The sequence below is a fragment of the Ammodytes marinus genome, assembly GCF_949987685.1.
Source record: "Ammodytes marinus genome assembly, chromosome: 17".
NCBI lineage: Eukaryota > Metazoa > Chordata > Actinopteri > Uranoscopiformes > Ammodytidae > Ammodytes > Ammodytes marinus.
Window position 1 is genome coordinate 17,711,346 of NC_137221.1, and position 25,180 is coordinate 17,736,525.

The window sequence follows — 25,180 nt, forward strand, 5'->3', positions numbered from 1 at the left end:
AGTTCTGTGTAGCTTCCCTGCCTTGACAGCTGTCACTGAACACCGAGGTCAAGGGGAAAGAAGCATGGCTGCGTTGTTTAGAGGGTCGCGAAATTTATTGTTAAGGTGGAACAAGCATGTCGACCTTGCTTTCGGTAACGTATTCGCCCGTCTTGTCAGTTTCCTTCTGCCTGTGTGTTCCCCTTCCGTGTACTGAATGCATGTTGAGCGGGACACCCCCCCTGCTCCAGCCTGTTAGCTAGCATGCTAGCCCTCATCTGAAGAAAGTACATGAGAACTAACCGCCCCGTGCTAATTAAGTGTTTCGGCCTGGACACAATGTCCCTGAGCTGACCACCCACCTGCTCTGTGCGGTTCACTCATGCAGTATGTTAGGACAATGTGCTTAATGAACTCGAGCCTAATGAAATGTGAAGCTACGGCCAGCAACAGCTAATTTTACATGACAATGCTATAGACCTGTTGTCGGCTATGCTTCAAACATACTGGAGTTTATATCAGCCTGCTTTAGGTGTTGCTATTCCAACAGCTTGTCTAGACATTGCACACCTTTATAGATTAGCCTTTGATGGCTTCACAGCCAAAACTCCCACCCTTTTTACCTTATTCCAACCTGTCCATCCTACATTACAAACCACAACTACGTTCTCTAAATCTGCTGCACTGATTGTTTTTTGATTAGAATGATAACTAAATCAATTTGCTACTCGAGATTCAGGGGCTTTTGACATAATAGTTACACTGGGCCTGACTCTGCATGTAGATCTTTGGTTTCGTAATAGTCAGTTGTTGTTGTTGGCTACAGTAATCATTTCTGTGAAGGTCCTTCCTCTAAAGGCCCCCTTTACAGTGCCCCCCTTACATTTACAAAGCAGTCATGTTCTTGCCCCTGTCCTGTACAGCTGGTTTCAAAGTCCACTGTAAAGTAATGACAACAACTGCTTCAAATGGGTTGCCTTGCTTGTGGGAACATGTTAAGTGTTATGTTACTGTTGCATCAACAATATTTATATTTGTTTGATAGTTGATGAACTGATAAACGCCAAGTATCAGACATGTTACCTTGCTTAATTCCTCCAGTAGTCTTAAGCTTCCAAAAATTAGAATGAAAGTTAATTTATCTGTGGTATTTACGCTTGTATTACAACCAAAGGTAGAATCACTCCTGTAATGATAAATAATAAATTAATCTATTATTCAGAGAATATGTAAAAACAACAAATTAAAAAACACAGGTTGTTTTGGTTGACACTTGATGTGTATAAGCAGCGAAAGCAGTCTAACATGCAGAAAATCCATAGGTGGATTTAAAAATATAAGGAGCCCCTGAGAAATTGATAATATGTGAGACTGCTAAATGAAACAGTTAATTTGCTAGTGTATTTCACCATTATAATAAGAATGTACAGTTCAACTCAATACACTTTTTAGTTGTTGCATATTTTAAAAGGATATTATTTACCCCTTAAACTCATTTAAGGGGTAAATAAAATCAGTGACATGACAAACTATGGACTACAATGTGCAATATAGATAAATGGCTAATTTCTAATTCTAATATGTCTGTCTGGAGGACGCATCTGTTTAGTTGTTATTTTTATGTAATACATCAGATAATCATCATAGTCATGGTGTGCCATTAACTCCAATCGTATCCTTGCAAAGGAAGCAACACCTAAATAAGACCACTGTTGAATTCTTGAAGGTTCTGGGAAAAGTATAATCCCAGAAATAATGAAAATAGCATTGACGGGTTAGCTGAATTTTAAGGTCAAGGCCTTCACTCTCTCCAGGCCTAATCCTGCTGTTGTAGTCTGGTTGCTGCTTTACTCTGTTTAGTATCTGTTAATCTGGCTGGACCTTGACTGAGCCAGCAGTGTTTAATAGCCTGGCCAGACAGTGCCCAAGAGCTGGTTGAAAGTTACAGCATTAAGACTCGCTCTGTCGTTTCCTCGTTACCATAGACTGTATATAAAAGAGCTCTACTCAGTGGAAAAGTAATCTTGCCTGCATTTGATGTAAAGCACGTTTAATACCTCTGCTACAAAGTAATCTTGCCTGTAATTGGGGAAAAAATGATCAAACTAATCCTCTGCATAGTCTTTAGTAAAAATAATATTATCACAGATAAGCTACTCATGTGACTGCACACATTTTGTCTATATCGTCTGAAATGATGATCAAGATATTGAGGATTGTAATGTGTTTCTATAGCTGGACTTCAGCTAAACAAAATGCCTCACGCTTTGTCTCGCAACTGTAATGGCTTCTTTGTTTATCCTCCTTCAGTGTCATCGCGATCAATGGCCTCAAAAACACCAGTGGGGTTTATTGGTCTGGGAAACATGGGCACTCCCATGGCCAGAAACCTGTTAAAAAACGGATATCCCGTCATTGCCACTGATGTCTTCCCCGAGTCTTGCAAGGAGCTGATGGACATCGGTGCCCAGGTAACACTCATCGGGCAAAATGCATCACACATGGACATTTAATAGAATACAACATGTAAAGTTTGACATGCTTGAAGTTGTTAATTTTTTTGTTTTTAATGACGTCGTGCAATACTTCAACACTCAGGTAGTAGACACTCCAGCAGATGTGGCGGAGAAGGCGGACCGCATCATCACAATGCTACCCTCCAGTCCCAATGTCCTAGAAGTCTACACAGGTCCAAATGGCATCCTCAAGTAAGCAAAACTTGAACCAACACTGGTTCTGTTTGGGACGTTTGGGACCTTCATACAAACCCACTGAATGTAATGTACATTAAGTGTTATTATTGGTATTGTTACATCCTTTAGGAAAGTGAAGAAGGGAACGCTGTTGATTGACTCCTCCACCATCGACCCCGCCGTCTCAAAGGAAATGGCCCTCGCTGCAGAGAAGATGGGTGCTGTGTTCATGGATGCTCCGGTGTCAGGAGGTAATGTCTCACCAAGCAAACATTTTAATCTCGCAGTCAGTGGCTGCGTTTTATAGTGCAATACATTTTGGAAAATGTTATCACAGGCTTTATTTCTCTCTTTAAGACCATTCCCAGTTGTTAGGGAATGTGAGTATAGGTGGCAGTATCAAAAGCAGAATCAGACTGCCGGTTTGCATATAAGAATAGCAAAATCATAGTGTTAGGCTTATGACCCCTTACTTGGGAACTGTCTTACACTCTTTTGTATATCTAAACTATGGGACCTTTTGGGTAAGTGCTCAGACATGGGTTGTAATTACTGAGCAGGGCAGTAGGTGCCCTCTTGAGGTTTTATTGCTGCTTTTGACCAGGGATCTTAAAGGCAAGGTTAAGGTTTTAGGTCCTCATTATGTCGGTGCTGTCTGCATGTGACGGCCTCTTGACAGAGCACAGGATCGCCAGTCGTCCTTAATGGGCTGAGCCGCGCTGGAGAATCCCGTGTCAGAGCTTTTTTCATGTTGATGGAGCCATAATGGCGGGTATCCCATGTAAGTGCCTTTCATGTCAGATAAAGAGTCATAAAGAGGAGAGAGGCTGCCCTCACATGGAGTGCATGAGAGGAGAGGAGGGGGAGATAAGACATGAAGGAGAGACATCGCAGTAAAACTGTCCGTCTCTCTGTCTTCCTCTCTCTTTCACTCATACACACAATTCTTTTCATTCAGGTATGCGCCGCGGTTAAGGTATATGCTACACCGGGACACTCTTGCACATCTGACTTTCTAGCTCAGCTCGTACTCCTATTTGAGTTTTACTGCACAACCTTTAATTCATGGACAATGCACACTGTTGCTCCCGCCCTCTCCCATACAAACACAGACTTGTCCCACACTGGCGTGTTTACCAGCTGGCGTCTGGAGAACAGGCCGACTTCAGTCAGCCAGATCAGAGCCCTAAGCCCGCAGCTCTCTCTTAACACACACACTGTTTACATACTATAGACAGTGCGCCGTTTGCGTGTGCAGTCCTCTGTGAAGGTTCTTCCTCTCCTGTCTTTTAACTAAGCCCTTTTTACTAGCCTGAGATGACCAATGATTTACCTGCTACCCCTGGCCTCTGCGGCTAGCTCTGCAGACAGACTTTTTTCCTCTCTTCTTTGAACTGTTGGTTGGACAAAACAAAGGCATTTGAAGATGTTACGTATAGAGAAATTGTGAGGGTCAACTGGTCAGTATTTCCTGACATGTTATAGACAAAACAATGAAAAACAAAATCATCTGATTGATTGATGGTTGGTTAGTGGCAGCCCTCAAATGCACACACAGAGACATTTTGCCCCGCTCTGAGCTGAGGAATGACAGTCGGTGGTGATGGTGTGACCTTGATAAGCCAGGCTAAACCTGTGGAAACACACACATTTTAAAAAGGGGGTTTAAGCGCGCAGTGACTTCCTGGGTAATAGCAGGGACCTGTGACCCCCCCCCCCCCCCCCCTCCCCCAACTTCACTTCCCTGGGTAGGATATGGAGTTACATGCTCGGTTCCAACCAGGAGATGGCACCCTACCCAAATAGGGCTTTGTCATACATACTCATGTACTTTTTTGTATGTGTGTGCAGGAGAGAAAAGTATGAGATTGTGAAGTCCGCTCAGCCTATTATAACCAATAGTACACTTAATAGTTCTTGTTTTAAAACTATACATCTACAAATAACACAGTCAATGATTAAGGTGAAATACTTCATTTAAATTGGAAAAAAGAAAACAGCTGTTCTGCCATCAATAATATGTCATTATATTTATATAACGTTTTATAAATCTAATTTATTATATCTTTTGGATACACTTGGAATTGACTTAAAGGTCAAAATGGGGGTTAACAATACACTCGCACATAGACTTTCTGTGATCTCACAGTCTCAAACTTCTGTAGACACAGCAGACTGTTCTTTTTGTGGTTTCTGCATTTGTTTCTTATTTTTAATTTAGATTTTCCTTTTGATATAAACTGAATCCTTTCGTTTGTATGTGGTGTGTGAGGTGGTGTATTTTATGCAGAAATGTGTGTGTGTTTGTGTAAAAGCTGTGTGCGTCACTAGAGGTTTGGCAGCCAACCGTGGGATCTGAAAGGCAAAGTCATAACCCTCCAAAAAAGAGCAATCAAAAGAAAAGTTTCACTTGTTTTCTCATTGGCATCTTGCTGTCTTCCATTCTCGCACATTGACCGGTGTCTTGGTCTTTTCCCTACAAGACCCAGCTGTGTCCGGATAAACACACACACACACACACACACACACACACACACACACACACACACACACACACGCACATTTATATACACGTATCCATAAAGAGTTGTAATCTCTTTGCAAACACTTTCTTGCATAGACTTATATTAACCCAGACACTAGTTCTTTTGGCATGCTCACATTTGCTTACACACACATACACACACACACTCCTACCACTGTCTGGCGTCATTAAAAGCGTCCGCATGCAAAGTTGACCCACAACAAAACAAGCTGATGTCACAGGCCCAGGGTGTTGGCACTGCCATGGCAAAAATAGGAGGTCTGGCAAACAAGCGGCAGGGTCGTTAGCAGTATAATTACCCAGAATGCCTGTGTTTGTGTCTCTGTGCCCATGGTGGGCTGCCACATTGCTAACGGACGATGGCTTTAAAAAGGCCACTAAAAAACCTTTCATTGTGCTTCAGTGCTGGGAAAAGTCGGCTATCGGTGCAAATGAAAGTGACGAGGAGCCTATAGCTGTTGCAGGGACCATGAACACTTGGGGCTAATGTTGCTTGTTTGCGAGGTCTTATAATTCCCAGCTAACTACCTATTTAGTTTGAGTCTCGACACCACTCTAATCATATCCATCCATACCACATAAACTGAAGCTTGATTGTTGCAGTGTGTCATTTGCCGACAGTTCGAACGTCATCCTGCAGCCTGTAGGAGCTTGTTGAAGCCAACGCTGGCACCAGTTTGGTTTGTCAGTCAACGCTGCCAATCCACTCCTTTTGCCGACTGATACAGGCTGTATTTCTTCCCCCAGGCCCACAGTTATCTGGGGCTTCTTCAACAAAGATCCTCCTTTTGATGACTTACACTGAACATATACAGTCAGACTTAAGATTAATTCAGAAAGTCATTATTAGTTTTTTAGTTCATTGGTTGCCCAAACCTTTTTGAGTTGGAAATGGCAGTTTGCCCAGACAATCTTTTTTCTGGAGCTCCCAACCATATCACATAGGCCTTTCACACCAAAAAGAACCATGAGCCAGTTCCGGGCTGGTGCTGGGGCCAGTTCAAAACTGGTTACAGCCTTATCCCAGTTATGAACCGGTTGGTTTCACAACGATTAGAGCCAGCCATGGAGCCGGCAAGAGAGCAACGTCATGACGTCACTGTACACGTGTGCGTACGTCGCCCGACGCCGCTGCTCTTGTGGCTAACGCTAAAGCTACCGCTAGCTTTAAGCACAACAACAGCAGCAAATACGTCTTATTTTTACACGTGTTGGCTCTCACTTTGCAAACAGGACCCATACAGCGTATTTTCGCCGGTCAATTTGATCGCTACTTTCGGTAATTATGTTATGTTTACGTCTCGTAGTAGTGGTGTTTTTAAATATGGCGGGCATGAGGTTTGAGTTGGTCTGGTTGGTCAGGATAATCCCTCCCCCGGCCGCTGGCGCAGGCAGTTCTTACCTCAAGCCCAGCGCAATCCTGGGGTTGGAGTTGAACCGTTTTTTACAGGCCGGAGCCGGTTCTCTGGCGTTGTGAAACCAAAACACTGGCTCTAGCTCCGAACTAGCCCGGAACCGGCTCCGATTTTGCGGCGGTGCGAAAGGCACTATCAAAACTATGATTTCTTAGATCAAGCATGAACTCTGGTGCTTACAATTCCTCCACACTCAAAAATTTATTATTTCTGCTACTCAATGGATTGTTGTCGTTTTCATGTGCAGAAATAGAAAAAATGCTCACCTTAAACTTACAATTTTAAGACGTGGTTATAATCAGATATAGTTTGATAGCCAATTGTGGTCCAGTATGTGACTAAGACAAGTTTGATGCTGAAACTGAAAGTCTCCAGTGCAGATATGCACTAAACTAGGAGAAATAAAAAAATATTCACGTTTTTGCAGATCCTTCATGAACACAACAGGGCAATTTGACTTTTTGTGGCAACACTACATCAGACATTAATTATCATTCCAGAGCATTCTCTGTCTGGAGGAACTCAGAACCCAAAGCTATGCAGGAGTACATAATAACAGAAGATGAGGAAAAGCAGCTACATTCTCATATTTGAGCAGCTGGAGCATGGTGGAAAGAATACTTTTAACAATGAATCAATTATCAAAATAATTGGCTATTAATTTCCTGTCTATCAACTTGATTAATCACCAGATCGTGGCAGCTCTAGTATTAACCGAGTCCTGTCCTGTCCTTTTTGTTTCCCTTGTCACAATGACTGAACCACGACCCCAGCTTTTCACTCATTCATTCACTCTTCTATACATAAAAAACATTGTTGTTTTCTTTTTACTTTGGGAAGTGGTACATTTAGATTTTGGGACATTTTGGGCCTGCACTGCCCTTTTATCTTTAGCAAAACATAGTGAACATACCACAGATACTTTTTCATTCCATTGTGGGAATTATGGAGAGCACCATTTAGAGCATACATTTGATTGAGAAACTCACACTCAAATAAAGTGGTGGAATTAAAATATATTGGACGTTTATTTTTATTTTTAAACCTTGCCAATGGTACTTTCAGTCAGAGGAAGGAACAAGGGAGCACTCGGGCCAACCTAATCCGGTCTGAGAATGGGATTAATTGAGAAGATGAGTCTGGGCAAGCTTAGTGAAGGTTAGCAATGATTCTCCAGTACTGAGTTAAGGAATCAGTTTGTATAGGCAGGGGGTGGTTCTGTCGCAGTCTGTCATGATGATGGCTCACCACTACTAGAGAGTGTCAGCGGTCCAAAGACAAGATTAGCATAACAAGCCTCTCACTGACGGGATCTGGTGACATAGAGGGTGTGTGTGTGTGTGTGGTGGGGGGGCTGTAGGACGGTAAAGCGACCGGGTATGGTGATGATGATGGAGGGATAGAGACTGGGGGGGGCCCTAGCTTATGCTCCAGATGGAAGTAGAACCCACAGCAGCTGGGGACTGGCCCTCACATCCCTGCCCCTATGTCATCTGCTGTGTGTGTGTGTGTGTGTGTTTGGTGTCGGGAGGTGCCGACAAATAGTCAGCTGGTTAATGAGTCATACAAAAAGTCTCATGTCCGTCAAATGTTGCCCAAACGTCACTCCGCATGTCACTCGCACTCAAAGTGAATCAGCGTCCTGTCTATATGAAGGACAGTTTGAGAGTGTGTTCATGCTAATGCGGTGTGGGTGTTTGTGTGTGTGTGTGTGTGTGTCTGTCGGTCTGAATTTGTGCCTGCCTGCTAACAGCCTAATTGGGGATCATTATTAACTTGCTTCCATCCTGGATGAGTCTCATTGGGCCAGGGAAAGGATTGATTGTGGAATCTATTTTGCTCTCTCTAGCCTGTGTCACCAACCATTGACCAGCCTCTCCCCTGCAGAATAAGGCAGTTACTGATGATGATGATGATGGTGATGATGATGATGATGATGATGATAAGGGCTGGCCTGGTGGTCAATGGACAGGCATTGCAAACTAAACCCTTAGGGCTGTAGTAACATTTTATATACAAACAACTATGTTGACGCTCTAAACTGAGTTAAAGCTTGCCGGATTTTTTTATTTATTTTTTCTCTCGTCGCCTATACTCCCTCGAGGTTCTCATGGAGCATTCGTAAGCAAAAGTCAGTTCTCATGACGCCAACCTTCTTAAACCGCGTCGATAAAGAGCCGTTTCTTAACCTAACACACAAGCATTAGCAAAGTTGGCAGCTAAACTGTTGAGAGGGCTGATTTTCTGTTTGTTTGAGTTTTTTTTACGTGTGTGAGAGATTTTGGTTTAACGCACACCCTTGTACCGTTTGGATTTACTTCGATATCCGTTGTGCGCTTTACTGGGCCTGTTTGGCTTTTTAATTTGTTTGAGAAAAAAAAGATCGGGGCCTGGGGTGTAATTATAATAGTGGACCACATGAGGCTGCGTTGTTGGCCTGTAAACATCCTACCATCACTGGCTTCCACTGCAGGCAAGCCATCTCTCATCCACTCAAAGCTGTGTTACACTCTTATCATGTGTGAAGGCTCTTCTAGGTCTGAATTATAGACGACTGCAGCCCCTCCAAAACTTTAACGTTACATGTGCATATAGTTAGAAGCCTAGTAGCAAACAATGTAGTATGTTTGCCAAAGCCAAAGTCTGTTTAAGCTAACTACATTTGGACTCGAAGGTGTGACATGAAATCTGGCGTATCCCTTAGTCTCTCCTGGTGTTCTTGAAGTAAAAGCTGTTTCACTAAAATGTTTAGGAAATGGGGTGTTTGGAGGAGCTCTAATGATATTATAGGTGTTGTTTTGGTGTGTTTTTCTGTTTACTCTCTGGGCGGAAGAAACAGAAAAGCAGGGTTGTGGCGTGTTGTCAAATGCGTCATTCATTACCCCAAACTCTGGGAACATCCCGTGTGTGTGTGTGTGTGTGTGTGTGTGTGTGTGTGTGTGTGTGTGTGTGTGTGTGTGTGTGTGTGTGTGTGTGTGTGTGTGTGTGTGTGTGTGTGTGTGTGTGTGTGTGTGTGTGTGTGTGTGTGTGTGTGTGTGTGTGTGTGTGTGTGTGTGTGTGTGTGTGTGTGTGTGTGTGTGTGTGTGTGTGTGTGTGTGTGTGTGTGTGTGTGTGTGTGTGTATCTGCGCCTGTGTGTGTTGTTCGTGTAGCCTCATATTCACAAATGTAGTTTAATTTAAACCCACCGCCAATAAAAAGTGCCTACTGGTTTACATGCGGCTCGTAACTCTGAGACACAGCCTCAGAAGCTCTCACTGACGTCTTATTGGTGGCCCGCTCTGGGATCTGCACCTGTCCCTGGTGCGCGCGCACACACACACACACACACACACACACACACACAGACACACACACAGACAGGAACACACAGATACTGCATGTACACAAACATTCTCGCTTACTTTGTAGCACACACACACACCACTTCAAAAGGAGCCCCAGTTTAAAAGGTTATAACGTTGTCATGAATTGCTTTGGTTGATTCTGTTGTGTGAAATGAAAGAAGTGCTAATGAAGTTGGTGTTCACTACAAACAGGCCAAACCAAAGTTGTTTCTCTGATCTTCCTTTGCCTTCACACGAGCAGTCTTCACCCTCTCATGTTCTCGGTTAACGCCTGTCGTCACAGCCTGCTGTTAAGAATCTGCCCTAATAGTGCTTGATTGAGCCTGCATATTAACTTGAACCTTGTGTTTATGGAAGAGATGAGACAAAGGAGATGTCTGTTATGTGTCGGTAATTGAATGGAACCTAACTCGCACAGGCTCATACAACACACTGTAGGAGCCACTTTCATTCTTCTCTCCTCCTCCTAATCCCTTGCACTCTACACAGTATTGGCCACAGAGTAGCTCATTAATAGTTCAGCCAGCTTCAACGTGCTCTGATAATATTAGTGCTGCTGGGTATGAGGAGGTTGGCGCCCACTACTCAGCTAACCAGAACTATGTCCCCGGGAGCTGGATGAGAGAGTGACCGAAGAGAGAGGTGGTTCTTTCCCGAGGGAATTATTTCCCAAGAAAGGGTGGCCTGCTAGACACTAGCATTTTTGTCTTTATTTGGATGCTATATTTTATTCCCTAAAGGAAGTGACGAGATGTTTTTTTTAGCTCTGTGGCATACTTTTATCATGCTCAATGTATTAAGTACTATATGATGTTGCATTTGATACTTATCAGTATAGTTTTTCCGTTTTTCCGTCCCCTCTTCTCTGCCCTGTATCTTCTATTTTAGGTGCCCCCCACCCCTTACTCCTTCACACACACAGACACTCAGACAAATGCAGACACACACACACAAACCCCTTGTCTCCCCCCCTAGGGGGCGTTGTGTAGTTGTGCAGTGCTAACGATCCAAGACTGTCACTCCCGCTGGGATGGATGAGCCGGCGGACCCGGCGCTCAGGAAGCCTCATTAGGATTCCACTTTAATCCGTCTCTGACAGGACCGGTCCGAGAACGGGATGTCCCCCTCACACACACAGACACACACAGACACACACACACGCGCACACACACACACACGCGCACACATACACACACACACACACACAAAAAACACACACGCACAGGGAAGAAGCGTACACACTATGTAGACACTATCATAAAATAACACGTCACACACTTAAACACAAATGCGCTCTTGCCGATGCACAATGAAGAGACTCACTGATAGCACACACACACACACACACACACACACACACACACACACACATTGTTATGCTAATGATGTGTTATTCTTCCACCAGCAAGGATCTTCCATCATCCGGGTGTCACTGCCTATAGAAATCCACTACAGATCATAAGGGCTTATTATGGGTGATTAGTTAATTTGAGGGAGGGAGAGTTGGGAGGGATGCTGGGAGGTAGGAAGGGAAAGATCGTTTTCCTTCCCTGCTGTTGTCTCTTCAACTCTCTCTCTACTTCTCTCTCTCCCTCGCACTTCTCCCTCTCCTTCTCTTCTGTCTTGCTCTCCTTCTTTCTCTCCTTAGTGAGATATATTGATCAGCACGTTGACTGTGTTATCAATAATCTCCTCTTTAGTCGTCCGCGAACAGTGATCTCCACTAATGAACCAGCACAGTTGTCACACTGCTCTTTCTGTGTGTGTGTGTGTGTGTGTGTGTGTGTGTGTGTGTGTGTGTGTGTGTGTGTGTGTGTGTGTGTGTGTGTGTGTGTGTGTGTGTGTGTGTGTGTGTGTGTGTGTGTGTGTGTGTGTGTGTGTGTGTGTGTGTGTGTGTGTGTGTGTGTGTGTGTGTGTGTGTGTGTGTGTATTTTTTCCTGTGAGAGAGAAGTTCTGCCTGGAGCTTGAAACCCAGTAAATGAAATGTAAAAAAGTTAAAACTTTTACAACCCCCGTTGATTAAAGCAAACTCTTCTTTAGTTTTTATTATTTATCTATTCTTTTTTCTCAAAAATATATATTTATTATATGCCATTGCATCGTCAAGAAACGTTCCATGACTTTTCAGCACTGGAAATGATACAGTACATAGGTGTGTGATACCTAACTGATGCTATTTGGACAAAAGAGTTCAATACCATGTCAATCATCCCTGAGCTTTGACACTAAATAAAAACGCTATGTTGAACTTGACTCAAAGTCAAGCATAAGTAGGATTTTTTAAAGGCAACATTAAGTAACACAAAAGTAACTAAATCTATCATGTCCATGTGGTCTGTGGACCATATGTGTGTATGATTGGTGTGTGTGGCGGCCTTATGCTAAGCGTGTGTTTGCCGTGGTCCATAGGCAGCTGCCTCAGCGTGGGCTTTGGGCTTCATTATGTGGCCCTAATGACCTGCTGACAGCTCACCACTGACACACACACACACACACACACACTCACACACACACACACACACACACACACACACACACACACACACACACACACACACACACACACACACACACACACACACACACACACACACACACACACACACACCCATACAGTGTGGTGGCATCATCATACACTTGACAGCAGCACAGCCAATTAAAGGAGGGGGAGGGGTAAAAGAGATGTATATTTATGTTTATGAGTCATAGAAATATACAGTAAGTCTCTCCTCTCTTCTCCCCTCCCCTCCTCTCCTCTCCTCTGCGGTGGAGTCTGATAATGTGCTCTCAGCTGTTTTGTCCTCCTTTTAATTATTAACACCGACATTATTAGGCTTTCACTATTAAGAGGCCTTTCATTAGAACTAGACGACACCCTAAAGAGAGATTTGAACTCACTCGCTTTCCCTCCCCTCCCCTTCTCTCTCTTTCTTTCCTTCTTTCGGAGAACTGAGATGTCACTTTGCATGCCTTTTAACTTTAACAGTTCTATTAGCTTAGCACACACATAGCTTTCTGTGTGAGATCAGCCTTATGTTTTGTTTTCCCATGTGTGAAGATCCGATTTCATTGTGTTAAAGGTGGAGTCGGCGATTGTTAAAATCATTACTTTTTGTTAAAATCAGTGAATATCTCCTCATGATCCACTACCTGTCTGTACTGTGCTGGTGTTAATACACATCCTAGGCTCTGTAAACTGGTATGTAAACAAAGGGGCCCAAAGTAGCTAGAAACTTTCCCGTTTACAGAGCCTAGGCTGTGTCTTAACACTGCATTTCTTTCCCACCGACATACAGTACGGACATATTTTTGATCGTGAGGAGATATTCCCTGATTTTAACAGGGGGATTTTGACAACAAGCATTCTCTAAAATTGCTGACTCCATCTTTAATGTTTGGGGCTATTCAATGAACCCTGTTTAGGGACACTGCCATTGAAGAAAAAACTCAGGCCGGCTGGGTCCAACCCACTGTGAAAGAGGTTATTTCTGCATTAAGGACCCTGTGGAGAGGGTGGGGGGGGGGGTAAGGTTGCCTCCTACAACATGGCACGCTCCTTAAGCCATCGGGCATGGGGAGGGACGCCTAATTGAACATGATAAAGTGTAAAGTTAATTACCCCTCACGCCTGTCACTGATACCCCCATGAGGGGGGACGGCCTCAGGCACAGCTGTTGGTGTGTGTGTGTGTGTGTGTGTGTGTTGGTGTGCTTGTGTTTGTGTGTGTGTGTGAGTGTGAGAGAGAGAGAGAGGGAGACAGAGAAAGTAAGGGTGACAGGACAAAAGGCAAGGGCTCCCAAGAGGGTTGCGCAGCGGATGATGGCAACAATCGGCTTTTAAAGATGCCTCTGTCCCTCTGGTGCACCACTACTTAACACGCCTGTCTATGAGCAAACACACACACACACACACACACACACAGTGAAAAGTACACAGTTGACCTTTTAGACACAGTTGGTAGTGCTGAAACAGTCAAGTGGTTGATATATTATGTTCTTTTGTGTGGGAAATCCATTTATTTTTTGCTGGATACACCCGTTTACTTGTGACTCGGTTACAGTGTGATTCCTCTGCACTTTTATAAAGTGAGGTTTGTTCAATTTAACTCACTATTTTAATCTGTATAGCATTTTCAATGTGTTGCGATTTCAGGTCTGGGTTACACTATTTTGGAGACTAGGGATCGATATGTTGTAGGGGTGGGAAAAATAATCGATTTTCCGATTAATCGCGATTCTCTCTCTCGAACGATTCCGAATCGATTCATAAAAGTTAATAATCGATTTATTAAAATAAATAAAATAGTTTTTTTAATTTTAATTTTTTTTACTAGTATTTAATAATAGTATTTCCTGCGCCACTGCGCATGCACACCACACAAGTGCAAGTTGTTAAATGTGGCGATAAAAGGGCAGAGAGCAGCAAACCCATATGACCTGCACTGGCTTTGTGTCTGTTTACGATTTTGTATGAGAGCTGAATTCCAAGCCATACTTTTTACACAATGTGATGAAATGACATAGAAAATAATAGAATAGAAATCTATAGAAACATGATTTACAAGAGTAGAAAGAAAATAAAACTGAATCGGTTTAGTTTTTACATACTTCCATATTGTGTTGAAATGCAAGCTGCATTGATTATTGCACTGGTCATAGAAAGTCATATTTGTGACAAGAAAAGCTTTTTCTCTAATACAATATTAGAGAAGGTAAGTCATCTGTTGATTGCCTTTAATGATCATCACAAAAGTAGGAAGTGATTAGCAAACTCTGAGTAGCAAACTCAGATGTGTATATAAATATATTTTTTGAAAATCACACATAGGTATGTACGTAAAAAAAAATTGCATCGAGATGCATTGAGAATCGATTTTGAATCGAATCGTTGACCTCGGAATCGAATCGTGAGGTGCCAAGAGATTCCCACCCCTAATATGTTGCATGTGTGTACTATTGAGTACAGTATGTGTTTAACCTAACCCTGTGTTTGACCATGTGTTGTGTTGTGTGTCTAGGTGTCGGGGCAGCCAGCTTGGCCAAACTGACTTTCATGGTGGGCGGAGTGGAGGAGGAATACAACGCAGCGCAGGAGCTGCTCACCTGCATGGGAGCAAATGTGGTCTACTGTGGGCAGGTTGGCTCCGGACAGGTGAAGACCCACACGTGCAAAAACATCACACACACACACACGCACACACACACACACACACACACACACACACACACACACACACACACACACACACACACACACACACACACACACACACACACACACACACACACACAGGGTATGCCTTCCTTCTGTTTAAGCTGCATCTTTGCTCACATACACAAAATGTAAATCACATGGTCATATTCTGTATATTCCCACACTAACTGACACTCTCTACGCTAACTCTTACGCACACAATTACATTATATTAAAAAAAAAAAACATCCAGAGAAACACTAAACTGTAATTGTTTTTCCCGAGACAAAATGTTCATAGTTTAGATTTGTATCAAATAACAACAGACTATCTTTCTTTTAACATAATGGAACAATTTGTCCTAAGCATTCTTAATATTAAACTGTATTATATTTAGAAAAATCAATCAATCAATCACACAAAATAAAGATTTCTCTTTCTCTCACTAATCTAGGGAAGCCCATGTAAAATGTCCCTGTTAAAGACATTTGTAGGGAGTCCTTTCCAAACCCGGATAAATGTATTATTATGAAAATGTCGGATGGACCTTTTTAGATGTATTTCCTTTTTTATATTGCAAACCTCTTCATATACACACAGTTAAATTGCCATTTTTTTCTGCTTCCTGGTAAATCCCCTCTCCAGGCAGCTAAGATCTGCAACAACATGCTCCTGGCCATCGGGATGATTGGGACCGCAGAGACCATGAACCTTGGCATCAGGTACTGTCAGCCTATTCCTCACTAAGCTGCATGCTACCTGTTATCCTGAAGGGGAAAGCAAGGATGAAGCAGTGGATTTACATGGGCAAAGCTCATGTTGCAGTTAAGTAGTGGTAGAGCACAGACAGAAATTCTGACAGAGGAGGAAACGTGTAAGTGAGCTATTAAAAGACGATGTATATCTGACTTTACCATATAAGGATTAATATTGCAGTGATATTGCTGTGACTGTGGCGATAATTTAGTACTTTAGCACAGGTTTGGAAATGTGTGTTTGTGTGTGTGTGTAGTTTATTGAAGTGCAAAGGGGTCAGCCCAGCCCAGAGTCCAAACCGCCTCTGCTGGAGAGAGATGGATGAGGGGGTGGAGCCACAGACTCTGATTTACATCTGCTGATTGAGCTCTCACCAGTATCCTGCCACAAGCCTGTCACTGAACACCGCCTAGGAATCCCATCATTCATCATGCCTAGCTCTGGTACAAAGCCTCTTTTGGATAGGAGGCTGAGGATGGTGGGATATGAAGTCGTCAGAGTTAAAACCAAGACGAGTTCGATATGACCTGTCATTTTTCGGCTCATCTAAGGATTCAAATATGTGAAAATGTTGTGAAACGAGTAACTTAGCATCCAAGTCTCATTATGCTAAAGATCCCTTATGGAAATCTACCTTCTCTTTTTGGAAAATTGCAACTACAGGATAAGGTTTTCCACAGTAGGCCTACATATCAGTAACAGTAACTTATGAATGGACTTACCTTAAAGAAGCCTGAGTGTATTATCTACTTTATGTATACATAGTCAAAACAGACCATTTTGTGACTTAAAAGGTGTGTCCAACCGTGTGTGTGTGTGTGTGTGTGTGTTTATATGTGTGTGTGTGTGTGTGTGTGTGTGTGTGTGAGAGAGAGAGAGAGAGAGATGCATGCACACCAATTGCTCTTCTCATAGTGCAGCTGTGTTAGTGGAGCTGATTTATCTGTGCTGAGACAGAGGAGGAAAATTGGCATGAGCAGTCGAACATAAATCCCCCCACTAGGCCCCTGAAATATGGAGGCATTAAGGAAGCAACACAGATTTACACATTGCCACACTGTCTCTGATGCACACACACACACACACACACACACACACACACACACACACACACACACACACACACACACACACACACACACACACACACACACACACACACACACACTTTGAGACACAGATTTACATCCACAGACACTGAAGACAGCAGTTTTCCACCAAACTTCTACTCACTGTGTATATTATGACACATAATGTACATCTATTCAAAAAATGCCATCATAACACTAACCACCATATACCTTCACTTTAACTGTGAATAATTTTTCTATGTTTGCAAAACCGCCTTTTTATAGTGTGTGTGTGTGTATGTGTGTGTGTGGGAGGGTGTGTGTGTGTGTGGGAGGGTGTGTATTCCCCCCCTCCTCTTTTACCAGCCAATCTCTGGGGCTTTGTTATAGGTTTTGACAAAGACTGTCATCGTTTAGTGAGAGCCCACACCCGTAAATCTCCCATGCTGCATTGCGGCCCAGTCTCTTATGCAGAGAGGACGCACTCTTAGGCGTATACACACACACACACACACACACACACACACACACACACACACACACACACACACACACACACACACACACGACACAGTCCGACACAAAGCAGAGTGAGCGCTCACAGCCAATTTACAGGAAAGCGGCAATAACATTTTATCTTGCTAGACTTGGGCCTGATAGAGCTGCCCTTTCTTCAAGTGTGCGCGTGTGTGTGTGTGTGTGTGTTTCTCCTCCTCTGTACATGCAGGCAGACACACAAACACACACATTGCTCTGTTCGTGGAGCTAATTTGTTGATCTCAGATGGAAGCTCGGGCCGTCTCCAACAGAGCGTGACGTTCTCTTAGTGCGAGGAATGGCCACGCATGACAATTATGAACACGCACACACATACACACTCCCAAACCCATGCACACACACTCTGCCTTTCTGCCGTCTTTTCTTCTCTTCTCTTTTGGCTTTTCTACCCCCTCCCTATTTGCTTTACCTCCTCATTTTTATTCTTTACTTTTAATCCCTTCATCTATTTTCTGCATGCAGCCAACCAGTCAGTGTAAGAGGGGAACAAGAAGCTGCAGAGAGAGAGAGAGAGAGAGAGAAAAAGAGATGGAGAGAGTGAGCAGCAGTGATTTTAATGATGCACATAAGGATGAAAGGAGAAGAAGAAGAGGAGAGAGAGAGACTACTGGCCCAGGAAGGGGATATGTGTACCTGCGCGCAGTCATGCATACATGGCATGCAGTCACTGTCATTGAAGCACAAGTAGCAAAGGCACATATTTGCTCCTTTACTTGTTTTATGGTTAGAACAACAGGCGAATCAAAGGGTATAACAACACACAACCCTTTGTGTTGAGGGGACAGAAATAGGTTTTCCACAACACACGAACACACACTCACATAACTCCCCCTTAAATGAATTGTGAGCATATGTTCCGGTGAAGATTAAAGTTGGGTGATAAACGCGCTTGTTGCCTCCATAAATGGTATAGTAAACGCTTGTGTGTGTGTGTCTATGTGCTCGTTAGCTCTTTAATGTAATAATAAATGGGGGAACAGGCCGCGATTCCTCTCCTGTGGCAGCAGACGAGGATGAGAAGCTAATCGCAATAAAACAGACGGTTAATATCAGCGCTGCAAATGAACTCCACCTGCTAGAGCTCCCTGGCACATAAACGCACAAACAGCCTCCCTCTTGATTTCCTTCTCCTCCTTCTCTCACTATAGCATAGCTTTAAGCTGCAAGCGCCGTCGGCACACAGCAACACGTTCGTTTTGCTTCTTGGTGTGTTTATCCATGTCAATCTTGTTATAGCGTGACATGTCCTCTTCTCCACGCAAATTACCGCAGGCGAGGAACAACACCACTGCGTCAGCTAATAACCGCGGCCGTGTGTTCGTGAGTGGGTGTTTGTGTGTGTGTATATGTGTGTGTGTGATAGGAGCAGGAGGGGAACTTCATTGATTTATCGTTAACAGAGGACAACAGCTCCCCGTCAGCGTCTCTGGTCGCTATAACAAACGATCTGCGCGCTCGGCCGCGCTTTATTGTAGCTCAGCCAGTAACCTTTTCAGCTGCTGACCCAGAACGTAGGGAGGGGCTGCCTGCTTGTGTGTGTGTGTTTGTGTGTGCGCGCGGAAGGATGGGGGGTTTGTGTGCGCGATGTCAAACATATGTCCCCCAGAGTCCTCAGACAGGGAGGTGTCAGCAGGGAAGATGAGGGGGAGGAAGAGGAGAAGGGGTGGATGCTCATAAGAACAGGAGCATGGTGGTGAAGGGGACGCTCACAGACATAAGCTAAAAAAGCCGTCATCGGAGAGACTGCCATCAAATAAAAAAACTGCAAGCTAAAACACATGTTTACACACACACACACTAACACATGCTTGCACGCAGCGTCACTTATGCCACATTTCCAAAACAGTTTGTTAAAAAAAACACACACACGAGAGAAGCTAAGCGGACACTAGGGAGACGAAGGGTAAGGGAGGAGGGCGAGACACGGAGAGAGAGTGTATGAATGTAATTCCCATTCTTAATTAGTTAGTAGACGGCTAATAAAAACTGCGGTAGTAATGGCGGAATGAGAGCCAGGTGGAAGGGAGGGAGGGAGGGAGGGAGGCTGCTGGCCTTAAGGACCTATGATGGTTTAATAGTCATATTGAGAGCAGAGTAGAGTTACAGGCCTGTAAGTAACAGTGAAGTGAGGCAGCCAGGGCTTGATGTGGTCAGCTTTACACTGGCCTTTTAAAGCGTTAATATGCAAAAAGCTGCACTACACAGGCGAATGGAACGAGGCGACACAGACGCTTCAGTTACACCCTCTCTCCGCCGTAATGGCAGGCACTTTGTTTCGCTCCCTGCTTCCGTTCGTCTGCCTGTGCTCTCTTTGTCTCATTTGCTTTTTGCCTCTACTTATCAAAGCCCGGAGATTTGCGCTCTTGCATATGAAAGTGGGTTGCTGCAAAATGGGGCAGCACAAGTAGAAAGAGCGTACCTCTCTGTACGTGACAAGAGAGGTTTATGGCTCCCCTGTGCTGCTTAACCACTTCTCCTCCTCCTCCTTCTCCACTTTCTTTTTTTTTCATGAAAGAGGGATGATGAAGGATAGATGTGCTGGTAAACATCAATACTGCATTAGCCAGCATTACAAAGCCTTCAGCCATTAACACTGAGGAATGGTCACGGCCTAGCATAAGGTTCAACGGGGGTCACTACAATCACCAGCAGCTGCCCCACACCCATCTTTTTCCATGTTCCTCTTTTTTTTGTGCTGTTTTGAGAATTAATTCCATATTCCATAATCGGCTCTCCTGTCTGTCCCGTTTCCTTATTACTACTACCACACTGTCTCTACACACACACACACACACACACACACACACACACACACACACACACACACACACACACGCACGCACGCATGCGCGCACTAATGCTTCAAACCAGAACAGCTAGGGTATAAAGAGAGATTCCGGTCTCAACCAGAGAATGTGTCAGTGTTCATCTACCCAATGTTTTACAGTTGTACACCAATGTTTGACCCATGTATTTCTCTGTCACCAAGTCTGAAAAGAGGGACTGACCCCTGTCTTCTTCTTGTCCCCTCAGACTGGGTCTGGACCCCAAGCTGCTGGCACAGATCCTCAACATGTCCTCAGGTCGTTGCTGGTCCAGCGACGCATACAATCCAGTCCCCGGAGTCATGGAGGGGGTCCCCTCCGGCAACAACTACCAGGGCGGCTTTGGAACCACACTAATGGCCAAGGTACAACCTGCTCCCTTGTCTTTTTTATACCTCCTTCACTATCCCTTGTGACTCTTGTGAGGGATGTTACTAATAATTATATAATATGTTATCATTATCTATTAATCTCTTGATTTATTGATTTATTTGTTTTGCTTAACTGATTGTCTATTTAGTCTATAAAATGTCAAAAAATAAATGACCTTTATTTGCTTGTTTGGTCCATCCAAAAATTCAAAAGATGTTCACAAAGAGAAAAAAAGAGGGGAATATCAGCCAATCCTCCAGTTTGGTATTTTCCCAGAATAAATTACTTTACTGGTTAATTATTCATCAGAAGGGTTGCCACTTCCATTTCCTGCTAATCGTATAATCATTTCAGCTATTACTAATTCCAATATCCAATATATTCGAATTTTGGATTTCCAATATTCGAATATCTCTTTTTCTCGTCTTTCTCTTTTTCTCTTCCCAGTAATTTGCTTTGTCTCACTTCTAACTGCTCTTTTGTCTCTGCTTTCCACTTCACTATTCCATCTGTGACTTATTGTGTGCCACTTCATTTAACTGTCAGTTCATCCGCTCTTCTGTATGGGTCAGTCTGTGTTATTTAGTCCATCTGGGTGTCTATTAATACACTTGCAATGTGTGCTCTCTCTCTGTATATATTACCTGGGTAGTTCTGTCACACACACAATTCTAAGTAATGTGATGGATTTAGGATACACTCTTATTCTTCCAGTCACTTATATCAGCTGTTACATATGCAAAAAGACGTTACTGTTAGTTCTCTTGTCTAACGCTCGGCTGTCTCTTTATTTCTGTCTCTAGGATCTAGGTTTGGCTCAAAACACGGCTACAAACACTAAGACACCCATCCCACTGGGTTCCCTCGCCCACCAGATCTTTCGAGTCATGTGTTCCCGCGGCTACGCTAACAAGGACTTCTCATCCGTCTTCCAATTCCTACGCGAGGAGGAAGGCCAGTGAATAGAGGGAGGGGAGGGGGGCCACAGTTGACTGCGATTTTACTATACGTACACACACACACACACACACACACACACACACACACACACACACACACACACACACACACACACAGTGCCCCTTATCCCACTTTGCTCAGGAGAGACTAAGGCCTTGCCCTCAGGCACAGATCTGCAGTCCAATTAACATACTGTATGTCGACATATGTCCCATCGTTGCATTAGCTGATTCATTTTTTTTTTCAATTCATGGCTCTCCCTTTGCATGGGGGAAATGCTAAAACTGACCTTAGATCAGTATCTAGAGACAAAGCAGCTCTCTTCCCCGTCTGGGCTAAGGGGCCAGTGGGGTAAATGAGAGGTAGGATGAGGCGCTGCAGGTTTCAGGATGATTGATAAGTAATAACTGCATGATTGTTAAAAAGTATAAAATTATGCTTTTGTCGGGTTTGCGCTTTTTGCCTGTTAAATGGAAGAGTATCATAAGGAACACCACAAGCTACAGTTAAGCAGTACTTAATTGAAGAGACAGTCCAAGAGAGTGCAGAGTCTAGGTTACCATTTTTCTACTGGAAAACAAAATCCCATATTTATAGCACTACATGGAAGGTAACCAAACCAGGCCACACTGTGGCCTCAAAGTATATTTGTTTTGTTACATTTGTCCGTTATTGGCAGGAAGGTGGTGTCATTCAGTCATCCTGCCAGCAATCTTCAATCATTTAGTATATTTTGTACTTTGTGAATACACTATTACAATAGTTTTATTTCTGTGGTACTTTTAACACCATTTTACGTCACCACTCACTGGATCTACCAGTTCTGCTTGTTTAAATGCTGTGATATATTTCGGGTTATTTTTGCACTGTGTGCATCGCAGAGCGATGTGCCGGGCCATTTTGATACGGTTACAGAATCTCTCTACAGAACTTACCTCTCTTGTGTGCTGTCTACATATTGAGCCGCTGGAGTATTATTTCGTGACCAACACTGTTCAGATTTTATACAGTTCACCTCAAAATGTTCTCACTGTCAAGCAATTTCTCTCTTCCCTTTTTTACTTTAAAGTCTATCCTCACCTATTTCTCCTCTCTCTATCTGTCTCTCTCTCTGAGCTTGTACGACATCTGTGTAAAGTGTAAGCGGGGAACGGTTCCTCCCTGCTCTGAGCAAATGTACATAATGTATATTTCATATTCTTGTGTAGTATTGAAGAGGAATCCCTAAATGGACTGTCACTTTTTTTTCTAGTAAATCCATGAATAGCGTCTACGGTTTGTCTTTGCTCTGTGAATCAGATCTTCAGTCACACTGTAGACTAAAATAAAATATGTTATGTGTATTCTTTGTTGGTCTGGTTTTGTACAGTATATTGCTGAAGATGTAGCACCTAATCATTCAAAGTATAATTCATTATGGTGGCACCAGGAACACCAGTGTCAGACGACCTCATATCATAAAATTTAAAAATGTTAAATGACATAATTAATTTGACTTACAATGACATTAGTTCAGTTAAAGGCAGCAGGGTTGAACCAGCTTGAAACCTGTGTGTGATGCTTGAAGAAAAGTCAGGGTCATGAAATTCATGATCATCTATCCTCTGAGAAAAATGAAAACCAAACAAAGTCAGTCTTATAAAACCCTGGCACTAGAGGAAAACTATGGAAGGGCACAAACTCAGTATGGTTCATCCTCTTGGGAACTTCAATGTCTGTACAACATTTCATAGCAATATCTTCAATGAGCTTTTTCAGGGGACAAACTGACAACTTTGCCAGTCATGAATTAGTACCCTACTGTATTTAAATGTTTCTCATACACAAGGTTAAGATTTATTATCCACTGTACAGTATGTGCTCATTACATCCATCCTGTAAAAGGGATCCCTCCTTGGTTCCTCTCACTGAAGTTTCTTGTTTTTTTTTAACAAAAGGTTTTTCCTGTCCAATTGCGAGGCCCCTCAAGGCCGAACCAACTTGTGTTTTGTTCTATACAAACAAACTTGAGTCGAATCAACTGTATCTCTCCCACCATTCTAACACATCAGCCTTCTAGTTCCATGTGTTAGGGGACTGTTGAACGTGTCTTTTGAACTTTGAGTTTGCCACGAAACCAGCCGTCCTGCTCTTCAGTGGGCTGTTGTTCTATTGTTTCTCCAAAGCTCTTCAGCAGGCGCTCATATAAGGCTTAACGTCAGTCGGGGAGAAATAGCTGCACTAATCTCAGAATGATGCCCTTATTTCCATCATTACAATGAAATGAGAGGAAAAAAACAAATGCGGTTTTGTTTTATGTTACTCCCCCTTTTTTTCTGGAGGGCTGGTGTTTCTTGGCGACATTTTATGAAGCTGCTGTCGTCTAAGTGGCAGCCGCAGTTGTAGCAGACTGCGGTGAGCCGTTGGTGGCAGGGGTTGTGTCGTGGGCTTGTGACTCATTGTTATTGTTTTTTGGGGAAGTATGCACTTGCTTCGGCAGTGCACTTTGAAGATTATCTCCGTCTGATTATAAGAGAAGTACTTATAGGTTTTAGATTAAAGCCCTTTATATCACAGGGCACTTCCCATGAAAAAGGTTGGGATCACTTTTTGCCTCTAAAACTGTCTTTGCCTTCACAGACAATAGTCCTCCTGAGTTCTCGCTAAAAGAGGAGCTACGCCTCATGGCCTGGCCTGCTGAATTAGGGTAGCGTAGCTGATTCATATTTGGGTGTTTTAATTTGCCTGTGTTTTATAGCAGGCTGCTGAGCCGGCGGTTTCCTCATTAAAGGACACATGAAAGCAGGCCGTAAAGGAGCTTGGTGAGACCGGCCTGCGCTGACGTCTGAAGAGGACGCAAACGACCGAAAGAACCGAGCCAGTCCCCGAGCCAGCCGGTCTGAGCCGGAGGGCCTCACCCTCTCAGCCGGGCAGCCAGTGGTGGGCCACCAGACACACCACACTCAACTGTGTCTATCCAGGGTACAATACCAGTCTTGTGTGTCAGCAGGAGTTCACAGCTTCCTACAATACTTCAAACAATAGTCAAGGCTTAGAGCGGGGGTGTCCAAACTACGGCCCGCTTTTTATTGGCCCACGGCCGATTTAAAAAATATAATGTAATATGGCCTTTTAATATTTTTTTTATTATAATTTTTTTTGCATTTCTTAGTTAACCCACTAGTGCAGGGGTGTCAAAACTGATTGATTGGCCCACGGCACATTTAAAAAATATAATGTAATATGGCCCTTTTAATTTTTAAATAATTTAAATGCATTCATTATATACAAAGAATTATGTCCCATAAAAGAAAAAGAGCACCAAGCCCATCCCAGGACCCTGCATAATATTTTATTTTAAATTAATATTATTATGGAAAATCCATGTGTCCTTCTTCAATAGCTTCTAATTCATCTGACAGTGTATCCAAATAATTTTTTTATACAAAATTCTTCAGATTAAGCCTCTTAATTTTCCTCTCAAAGTGCA

The 25,180-nt window shown here is 43.3% G+C and overlaps 1 protein-coding gene across 1 annotated transcript; it reads left to right on the forward strand.

Annotated features, from left to right (window-relative positions):
• Positions 1-16: 16 nt before the first annotated feature.
• Positions 17-23,054, forward strand: hibadha (3-hydroxyisobutyrate dehydrogenase a). The gene is made up of 8 exons (XM_080046032.1): positions 17-134; positions 2,290-2,450; positions 2,578-2,687; positions 2,802-2,923; positions 14,995-15,128; positions 15,816-15,892; positions 20,588-20,744; positions 21,555-23,054. Exons 1-8 carry the CDS (start codon positions 65-67, stop codon positions 21,711-21,713), a joined length of 990 nt encoding a protein of 329 aa, XP_079902158.1. The 5' UTR covers positions 17-64; the 3' UTR covers positions 21,714-23,054.
• Positions 23,055-25,180: the final 2,126 nt, after the last annotated feature.

What these genes read in the sequence shown, in the direction of transcription:
- hibadha (XM_080046032.1), top strand. Translation starts at nt 65, where the DNA reads ATGGCTGCGTTGTTTAGAGGGTCGCGAAATTTATTGTTAAGGTGGAAC. An exon ending in TGATGGACATCGGTGCCCAG is followed by an intron (nt 2,451 to 2,577) that starts GTAACACTCATC and finishes TTCAACACTCAG; the next exon opens with GTAGTAGACACTCCAGCAGA. An exon ending in GGTCCAAATGGCATCCTCAA is followed by an intron (nt 2,688 to 2,801) that starts GTAAGCAAAACT and finishes TACATCCTTTAG; the next exon opens with GAAAGTGAAGAAGGGAACGC.